General features: G+C 42.4%; 1 protein-coding gene across 1 annotated transcript in view; it reads left to right on the plus strand.

Annotated features, from left to right (window-relative positions):
• The window catches only part of LOC146772980 (rho guanine nucleotide exchange factor 11-like), a 348,342-nt gene extending 341,934 nt beyond the window's left edge, over nucleotides 1-6,408 (plus strand). Inside the window, 2 exon segments of the mRNA XM_085637044.1 lie at nucleotides 6,088-6,271; nucleotides 6,368-6,408. Of these exon segments, the coding sequence (XP_085493170.1) occupies nucleotides 6,088-6,271; nucleotides 6,368-6,408 (225 nt within the window).
• The last annotated feature ends 4,703 nt before the right edge of the window (nucleotides 6,409-11,111 follow it).

Below are 11,111 nucleotides of genomic sequence, written 5' to 3' on the forward strand. Positions count from 1 at the left end.
ATCATCTCCTGGCACATAAGGCCGAGGACCTGGCAGCCAAGGCAGAGTTCGTGCATGAATTTGAGGAAAACATCAAGGCCAGTGCAACAACAGAAGGTGGAGTCATCATCGCCAGCCCCAATTATATCCCCTCCGCTTCGTACTCCTGTGATGAAAAAACTCCGGTACAGGTCAAGGGGCCCACATCGCAGTCCCTGATTCCTGTGCTGGTACTGAGGACCAAGACAACATCATGTACCATGAGTACTGTTGAACCACCATGTGCTAAGAAGATGTTGCACACATGTCCACCATGCAACGGCGTGCCACAGCCCTCGTAGTCAAGAAGGGACAAGAACATTCTTGATCGGTGACAAGGCCACATCATGGGAACGACTTCAGCACTACATCAGCACTGAAACACAAGTCAGCACTGACAGACATCGGCACCGATAGCTTTCAAACAAACTTTAACCCCACATCAAAACATTAGATCCGAAGAAATGCTTAGGATCGAGCATCTTGGAATCCAAGCAGCCCTCGGCTCCAAGGAAAGAAAACACCATGGCCACACTTTGGGTCAGAAGAACAGCCATACATCTGAGGTTTTAAAGACACACACAGTTTCTGAGGACACTCCATCGGCTCCAAAGAAACAAAAGATACAATCTTGTATGCTGACTGAGGAACAGAGCATAGATTTTGAAGGACTGCAACACAATGCAGCAACAACTTAAAGAGACTGGCAAAAGACATGCACAAGAGGAGGGTCTGCCACTGCCTCTACCAAAAAAGGCATCAGAACACATGGCCACAAGCCCAATGACTTTTAGCTCACCAGGTTCCTCACAAACACAATAACCCTCTCGATAAGAAGAGGAAGAGGGGGAGAGCCAAGATAGATTCACAGGGTACACAAGACACCCACCACACCTCAGGCCCATGGCATGACTATGACGTGGTTCTCTCTGACGCACACATGGAACCACCAGTACCAAAAAACCCATCACCACCAGATGACACCTCCTCATATCACACTGTCATTCAGAGTACCACAAGTTCCCAATGTACACCATTGAGTAGCAAATGTATTTCTTGGTTAAGAAACTTTTGCGCACTGAGCACATGGTGCGATACCTGCCCCTGATAGGATCCATACTGAACGTATCCACAGACTTCTTCAAAGACCCAGTCTAAACTAAAGTCATAACACCTTGCATTGAGAAGAAATACAGACTGTCACCAACTGATCCTGTATCCATCAGGGCCACCCCCTGCAGACTCCCTAGTCGTCACAACCACCAGCAAAAGAGCTGCAGCACAGGGCACTGGAGATGTGCCTCCTCCAGACAAAGAAAGCAAGAGGATAGAAGTTGTAGGGAAAAGGGTGGGAGCAGGACATGCCAACCATTGGGGAGAGGAGTTGGCCTAACGGCTAGGGCGGTCAACCTTGAATCTGGGGAACTGGGTCCGAGCTTCGGCAATGACGATGAACATCCTGTGATTCTGGGCACAGCACTTAATCTCCCCATGCCTAACAAAAATGTAATGCAATTGGTGCTATGTAAGCGCTCTGATACCCGATTCGGGTCAAGTTTGAGCTGTATAAAACTCTGTAAAATAAATGTAAAAAATAAATAAAAATTGGGAGTTTACAAACTCGGCGGGGCTACTCTCCCGTTATAACAGACAATTATAATGGAGCAACCTGGGATGAGATGCATCAACTCATACAACATCTCCCAGACGAATATAAAAAGCGAGGAGAAGATTTAGTAAACGAGGGCAGGCAAATATCTAATGTCACAATCAAATGTGCGCTAGACAGGGCAGACACTGCTGCGAGGTGCATCAATTCCTCCATCATACTGCATAGCGGTTATGCATCTCAGGCTTCAAACCAGAAATACAACAACACATTCTGAATGTCACTTTTGACAGGGAAAATCTTGTTAGCCCAGCAGTAGATAGGCAGCTTGGAAAAAATAAAAAAAGACACAGATACCCCCAAATCAATGGGTGCCTTGTAAACAATGCCTCAGAAGCAGCAGCCCTTTCTGCATGACCAAGGTAGAGGGGCCGCAAAGCCTTCTACCAGTGACAACACCTCATATCAACGCCAGCAATAACAGTACCACCAGCAAAACTGTGGCTAGTATTGAGGTGGATTCAAAAACAAAGGTAAAGGTAGAGGCACACCAAATAAGGGGGCTTCTACACCAAAACGGTGACTAACCCACACTTCTCCCAATTACGAAATACCAGTCAAGGGAAGGCTGCAACAATTTCACCAGTTGTGGCTAGATATATTATCAGACCAATATGGGTACAACAAATTGTCAGGCCTGGGAATTGCCTAGCACTAACCCAACGGCCACCAACTATCCCACCATAAAGACACATACTAAATCCACAGCATCTACATCTGCTGAAGAAAGAAGTAAAGGTGTTATTGCTAAAAGGGGTCATAGAACCAGAGGGCAACATGGACGATCTAGCGTTTGTTTCAGCCAAGGTCCATCAATCACTACAATAGCGGACCACATAAAACATACTGCAAGGAAGAGCCTTCAAGGACCCAATCCTGCAAGTGACAATCACAACTGACTAATTACTCATGGACTGGGGTGCTCATATGAAGTCGTAAAGCATCACCCCAGGTGTGGCGTCCCCTTAGTGCATAGCAATGGCTCCATAGGGAGGAGTAATCCAATTCAAATCATTCAAACATGCAGGTTGCCTTTATTGAATTTATTCTTCTTCATAATTATTTTTTTGCAAATTAAATCTCATATTGGTTCCAAAAGAAACATGCATTTCCAATTTATAGCAAACTTTGAGTCTCTGTTGATTGGTACCAATGCACTTCGGGCTCATGGGGGCCCTTCACCAGTGGAAAATTCAACATCTAAATAAATGGAGCATGAAAGGAGCTTGGTTACCATCTGAATATAGAAACGGACTATGTTTCATGTATATGACAAATTACAATCACATTAACTAATAGGAAATCCTTCACTGAAAGAGTGTCAGGCAGAAACCTGCAACTCAAACTGAAAAAAATTATGCCTGCTCCGTGAATATTCACGAAATTAAAGGGTGGTGCCCACGAGTATACAGCAATAATAGTGTTTCACGTTAGCAGTGAAAAATCATGGAGTATTGTTCATGCTCCCGTTTTATAAACAAATAAAATTCCTGTACTGCATGGGTGATTAATGTAGAAACATGGGGCCGCCATTTTAGCCACTTCATAACTGCAAAATACATTTCTTAACATCGAAGAGAGCTTTCCTTGTAGCGAGAACCTCCCTAGGAAGGGTCAGAGAAATACATGCGCTCACTAATGAAGACCCTATTTTCAAGTGTTCCCAGATAAAGTGCATTTAGGCACAAACTCAAAGTTCCTACCAAAATTTATATCACCTTTTCATTTAAATCAAATTTTAGAGTTACCAGTATTCTTTCCAAAACCAGAAACTGCAGCAGAACCTGCTTTCCACACACTTGATGTTAAATGTGCACTTCTGTACTATTTGGAACGCACAAAATCATTCATTAAAACACAACAACTGTTTGTATCTCTCAAATCTACATAAAGGTAATGCTATCTCAAAACCAGGAATAGCAATAAGGATAATAATGCATGCTAATTTGCTATGCCAAAGCAAAATGAGCATTAACAACCATGCCAAGGGCTCATTCAACAAGGGTAAAAGGAGCCACAATGGCATATATAGGGAATATCCTTCGCATTGACATCTGCAAACCAGCAACATGGATAAACCTGCACACTTTTACACTCTTGTGTGGCTGTATGAGCAAGACAACATGCTCTGGTTGGACCAACAGTCCTTCGAACATTATTTCCAGCAAATGCATCATCTCATGTGTATCTGCAGTCAACATATGCTACGAATGGAGTATGTTACTTACCATGTATTCATCTTTTGTAGCATGTACTGCTGCAGATTCGTGCGACCCTCCCACCTCCCTTGCAGGTATTAGATGGAGACAAATATACACACACATACAGCATGGTATACAGCAAAGCTAACTTAGCAGAGTATATACTACCTCCCTATATGGCATGGGGAAAGAACCTGATTTAAAAAGGAGCCATAGAACATGTGCAATACCCCAAGGGGGAGGAAAGATGATGTACAATGCCGATCATAAATCTTTCTCGTGGAAAAGCAACGTGCACAGTCTGGGCCCTATACTAGATGGCAGGAGTGTGCATAGTATGTAAATCTGCCGTACTACACACTACAAATAGACCACAGTAAAGCTCCAACGGAATCGTTGGTCAGGCACATAAAAGTGTCTATGTTGCTCAATGGCAGCTAGTTTACCATGAAGTCCTTTCTATTTGCAATGTTTCCAGAAAGATGTCAAATGCAAAATGAATGGACCACTGTGAAACTGTTTCTCATCACAAACTCCTGGGAAAGAGAGGGGAACGTTTTAACATGTTGACAGCCTTCTTCATTTCATGCAGCAGCAAGGAAACCACTTCGGAAGGACTGAGCCTGTGCGACTACACAACTTTGTGACAAAACAATATGTGAATAACTTTATAAAACTACGTCTACTAGATGTTCTGGAACATGGATCAAAACTATAATTGTATTGGACACAATTCAAGGATTGTCAGAGTTATGGATATGGTATGGAACAGTCGAGAAAAGACACTTAATCCCACTTATTATTCTGTACAAGAAATGTGACCCTGGGAAAGCCAGTGTTCTTATCAAGGCACATATTCTTACGGGTGATTATACTATGAGCAAAATTGGAACAAAGCTTGGAGTTTAACTGCTAAATCTGTGAAGTTTCAAAAAGGATTTTCTCAGACAGAAGAAGACTGTGAATTTTAAAGACGTAGAAACATACCTTTTATGTGTGTGGAAAGCGAGTTCTGACTGTCACACATTTGATGATCTTTAGTACAGTGAGTTCAAGAGATCAGTCCCGCTAAGTGACCTTGCATCAATGTCATATTCTGTGCATAGACACATTAAGAGTGTTCGACTTGATGAGAAGATGTGTAAATATTTTGGATCATGCATATGTTGTGAAAGATCTGTGTGAATTTGGTTGGGAAGATATTGATGGGGTGCTAAAACCTACAAACTTCTAAAGTCATTACCCACAGAACGCACAAATACATGTTCTTACAATATCTGTGCTATAAAAAGATGTCCCTGTCGGAATGCTCTTCTCAAATGTTTAACATTCTGCTAATGCCCCACAAGCGATAGCTGAAACAAATAAATAAAGTGAATTATGAAAATGTGTCTAAAACGGGAGTGATAAAAATAATGTTTTTCATATTCAGACCATAAACATTGTTTGGTGTCTACATAAAAGGATTAAACACCATTCTTTTTTGTTTTATACCTATATATGTCTCTTCTTCCACTGTTATAGCAGCCATTCTGGGAAATGGCAGAATGGCTGCTCTGAGGAGTTTTTTTCTGTCTCTATAAGACTACTTGACCCCCAAAGCCTATGCTTTGATATCAAAATGAAGTATACAGGTCTCATAGTTCATGAAATATTGCATCATCAGTGCAACATATCTGCCATTTTTAAAAAATTTAGCCTGGATCAGCAAAGTCTATCAAAGCTAAATTACTTCTCCAATGATCCAAAAACACAAATAAAAAATAAAAATCTTGGACAAAGTCTTTTTAACAGAGGTATATCAGGGGGCCGGGATTATACAAGACCAGATAATAAAGTTACATAGCAGATGTAACACAGCAGCTCCTCCTTTGTAAACCCGCATCAAAAAGTTGCATCCTCACTGGGACTTCCATTCACTCCCCTTTTCAGAGGACAGTTACTTCCATTGCCCCTTATAATTTGAGAAATAGAGAGAACCTGTGCTAGATTAACAGTTCTTGGAAAGTAAGGGTTGGTGGGAATTAAGCGGTGTTAAACTTGTACAATAAACCACCCTTCCCAACATTCCCCATTTCAAATTAATTTGTTTTCTTCTAATAGTGCAGTTGTACTAAATATCCTGTAAATGTCTAACATTGTCTTTATTCAAATCATGTTGCATTCTTTGTCGTGACCTTTTCTATTTGACCATTGTAGGAAATGGCAGCATCACACATGGAGTTACTGACGTCTTGTAGAGGCGCCGCTTCGGAGGACAGTCCGTTTGTCAATGACACAGGGAAGGAACCAAACACACAGAGGGCACACATTCACAGTCCCAACGTGGAATGCAGTACTTCCTTCACGAGAGACTTGCAGTCAGAGTCAGTAGCTGAGGATGGTAAGAAGACATCTGTATTTACTCTACATTGAAACCAAATGGAATTATTTCTATAGAACAGCAAAAATAACATTAGACATCTTTGTGTTTTTTTAGGATATTTAAAGCTTGACCATAGACACTTTGATCTTTACTAGAACCTTCCATTTTTAACAAAGACCTAAATATAAAAGTCACTTCCATTGTCAGCACAACTTCAAACCAAAAGGTGTCCTGAGAACGTCTTCTTAAAAGAGTTCATAAAATAGTAATATATTGGGTTCCAGATTACTTATTTGCCTCCCAACAAAAATAAATATCATTTTAGGAATTGGTAAATGACATTGGTTTAGTATGACAGCCTCTTTCTCACTTTTAGGAAAAAACTGTTACTTCAATCAATCAATCAATCAATGAAAACTTTATTCGGATTATTGACAATCCATAAAAGTGCAAAAGAAACAATTATAAAATCATACAATAAGATAAAATACTGTTTACACATGGGGGATAGTCCGTCTAAACTTTAAGACATTGTAGACCTGGCACGAACCGCAGTTTTTAAAAAAGAGCTCACACGAAAGACAAGTTCATCATCATCCAGGGACAAAATCATTGAAAATGCAAGTTCCAGGCTAATTGGTTTTGATTTTTTAAAATACGGAGTTAAAAACCATTTAATATACTTCATATAAAATTTGCAAAAGAATAAAAAATGTAGAGTTGTTTGCCTACTCTGGGAGTCACAAGGGCATGGCTCAACTGATTGGGCATTAAAATTCCATAAAGGGAAGCTAAGTGCATGTTTAATGGTGCCTGCCCTAAGGCGAAATATAAGGCCTCGCTCCCAATGGCTCAATGGAAGAGATAAATATCTGGGTGTGGGATACATTATAAAATTACAGGCTAGGTAACCAGAAACACTAGATTTCAAGGACTCCCTTGCTACCCTTTCGGCATCAAATAACATATAAAGTGCTTTTTTGAGTTCACATTTAGTGGGGTGCTTAGTGGTAGAGGGTTTCAAGAAAATGTCTTCAAGGGTCACGCTGCGAAGAATACTATGCACCCCTGATAGCCAGGGAATGGTCATGCCCCTATCGCAGCGGAGACAATCCTCAATGATATCCCTAGTCAATTTAGCGGCGGGATTTTTCCAGATCGACAGCCAAAAGAGGGCTGGACGGGCACGAATAAAATCCCCTATAAAATGCAAACCCAATTCCCTATGGCATATAAAATGTGGGGAAGTAATGGGAACACAGAGAAGTTTCCTACAAAATCTGTGTTCCTCGGTAGTTATATCAGAGCAACTGGCAGTGCCCCAAACCTCAGCACCATAAGTAGCAACTGGGACGCATTGAGTTTTGTATATTTTTAAGATAGCAGGCAATGCCCCGGTCAATTTTGGGCGGGGGAGGCTCAAAATGGAATTAATGGACTTTGAGAACTTACTCCTGGCGTGGGCAATGTGCCCACTCCAGGAGTTGTTCGCAGCAAAGACCACTCCCAAATACGGGAAACTGCCAGTTGACCCCAATCTTTCTGCCCCCACTACTATGCTGCCAATATGATGCCTCTTCGGGCCGCAAGACATTACAAAAGACTTTTTGAAATTGGTCTTCAGATCTAGGGAATCCATATGTGCAACAAAGCCATTCACCAATATACGTAATGCGTTTGGGGTGCGTCCCATAAGAACCGCATCGTCTGCATATAGCAGTGCGGGGAGATGGTTATCTTTTATAAGCGGGACATCGCCGGTTAAGGAGACCAAATATTTGTGTAGGCCGTTAATGTATATTATAAATAAAAGAGGGGCTAGGACACATCCCTGTCTGACCCCTCTATTGACTGTAACAGGCTCAGAAACCTCACCCCCGGTGCCAATCCTAACACAGGCCTTCAAATCCCTATGCAAATAGGCCAAAAAATGTACCAGCGATTCATCCAAACCATATACTATTAAGGCCTTCCAGAGTAATGACCTATTGACAAGGTCAAAGGCGGTGGATAAGTCCATGAAGGCCAAATAAATTGGGCAATTACGTGCTACGGTGTACTTGCCAAAAATAAGGTTCAGATTAAGGCATTGCTCCGCAGTTCCCACTTTATTGCGGAAGCCCAGCTGACAACTCTCTAAAATATGGTTGCCCTCGGCCCATAACAGGATTTTATTATACAGTACTCTCCCTAAAATCTTTAGAGTGTTGTCAATGAGGGAGATAGGCCTGTAGCATGATGGTTGTGAGCGGTCACCCTTCTTAAAAATAGGCACTATGATGCTAGATGTCCAGGTTGGAGGTGGTAAAGAGGTAAAATGTAAATTCTTAAAAACATTCAATAGGAGTGGGGCCCATAAATCAGGGTGGGTCTTAATAATGTCAATTGGGAGGCCATCAGGGCCAGGGGCTTTATTCCCCGCGCTCTGTGCGATGGCCTCCATTACCTCAGATAGTGATATATCAGCCCGTGGGGGGCTGTTAAACATTGGGGTGGCCGCCGCAGAAGGTGGGACCGCGTAGATCTTAGAAAAGTGGTCCACCCATGCAGCTCCAGGGATGGTACAATCTATTGGGGTCGCGACCTGTCCCGCGCAGCGCAGGTCTTTGACCGCGGCCCAAAAAATATCTCCCCTACCACGGGCAGCAGTTTGTACTAGCACCTCCCAGCGCTCCTCGAGAATCTCCTCCTTCCTTCTCCTAATGGCTAATTTATATCGTGACCTAGCGTTTTTTACATCAGTCAGATCCCTCGGGCTAGCAGATATGGCTAGTCGCAATTCGCTGTTGGCCAGGGAACACTCATGATCAAACCATCCCTGGTCATCCGTCAAGGCGCGCAAAGGAATCATGAGCTGTGTGCGGAGGGCTGAGCAGATCTTGACAAAATCATCTACTACCCCAGTATTGGGACTTAAATCGGACAAACATGAGAGGAAAAGAGCAAAATTGTCTCTAATCAAGGTCTGTACAGTCGTCATCACATTAATACCCCTCCATTTTAATCTGAGATTGTTTGAGCTTAAGGAAAGATTCCTAGCGCCACATTCCTTATTGTAAACCGGTCGATGGATAATCTTTAAACTGATCTTGATAGGGTTATGGTCCCCTTGGGACATTGGAATTACCTTGGCCTCACTGATACGGTCTGTCAGGCCAGGGGATATAAAAATGTAATCAATGATTGAAGAACAATCTCTACCTCTGAATGTTGGCACTAGGGGGACAGTGGGAAAGCGGTTCATAACATTCTCCAAATTGTGTGTACTCAAGAGAATAGTTAATTCCACACCCCTTTGGCGCCCCAAGCCTGAATTACAATCCTTAGGAGTTGGATAGTCACCGTTTAATTTCGCATTAAAATCGCCACCCAATACAAGGCCGGAGGTATCATTAAAATCATCCCTGGCCTCCAGGGTGGTGATAAAATTAAAAACGTTCCTAAAATGTATATTAGGTAGTGAGCTAAAATCATTATTATAAAAATTTACTAAGAAAAGACTAGTTACTTCACTGTTCACTGCTTTTCAAAGCCATCAGATCATAAGATGTCAATTGATAGGCTACAGAATGTTTAGTTATTTGATTGGATTCTTTGAGATATTAATTGGAAAAGCGTGGGTGGTGCTAAGAGATCCAGCACTCAAACACGTCAGTACAACCATGTCTTCATAAGCAGGACTAAGAACATAACCATAATTAGAAAGCTTAATTTGTTGACAAATAATTTTGGATTCTAGTGGATACTTACTACAGATTCCCAAACTTGTGTCTATTCTAAAGCCCCAGACTGTATCCGGAAAACTCAAAAAAGAGTTCCCCTGCTCACCAATAGGTGGTATGAGCAATCCACATAAACTCCAACTTTAGTAGTGATGAACGGAGCTACACATAAGCACCACGCATGTGTGCTGATGTCAGCTCCTTTACAACTGCCCCTTCAGACACGGATCTGAAGCTTTGCTCTTCTTCTTCACTCCGTGAAAATATTTTTTCTTACAATTTTCACTAAATTCTTCCAGTGTACCAGTGGTCACCCACTAAGACTACAGGCTTGAGCCTTGTAAGGACAGTCGCTAACAGATGTCTGTGATACATCCACCCCAAGGTATGCCTCTGATGCTTAGGTTCAGTGCATAAGTCCAAGGCCTGAAATGACTGTGCCCAGATCAATCCAAAAGCCATGCAAGAATGCAAACCTCTACATAGCAAAACACCACAAGACTTCAGCAGCTCCCACTCCAGGTTGAAGACGAGTGCGAGCAAGCTCCTTAAGTGGTTCCCACTGCAGATCTTAACGGTCGAAGTCTTTGGGAAAAATCAAAAAGAAACACAGTTACAAGCATGACTCGGCCCCTTCACACCATTTTCATTCCCTGGGGAAGGTGGGAAAGTGGAAAGGTGCCACCTTGCCTCTAGGTCTCGCTCCCATTCCAATGAGCATCTGATTCCAACTTTTGTCCCAATGCACACCTAGTTCACGAGCCAATCAGTGACATCACAGCAGGTTGGAACCTTTTGAGAGGCCACTCCATCGGACCCTAACAATCCTCCAATCAAGATACCACTAGTGGATCAGGCCTCAGTGCCATCTGTGCCTCTTAATCACACTTTGGGTTCCACACCATCTTTGGTGCCAACTTTTGGCTGGTGCCAAAATCTGGGTTTGGACATTAATGCTGGCACTGCTGCTGCTAGAGGAGCCACAACTTTTTTGTGGTATTCGACTTCAGCCAATGTTGTCTCAACCAATACTACACCCGTATACTGATGCGATACAGCCAATACTCAATCCTTTAGACAGGATGTATGACATTACAACGCGCGTTTTTACAACGCGTGCAGTTACATCGCATGCG

Source organism: Triturus cristatus, chromosome 12 (genome assembly GCF_964204655.1).
Source record: "Triturus cristatus chromosome 12, aTriCri1.1, whole genome shotgun sequence".
Lineage (NCBI taxonomy): Eukaryota > Metazoa > Chordata > Amphibia > Caudata > Salamandridae > Triturus > Triturus cristatus.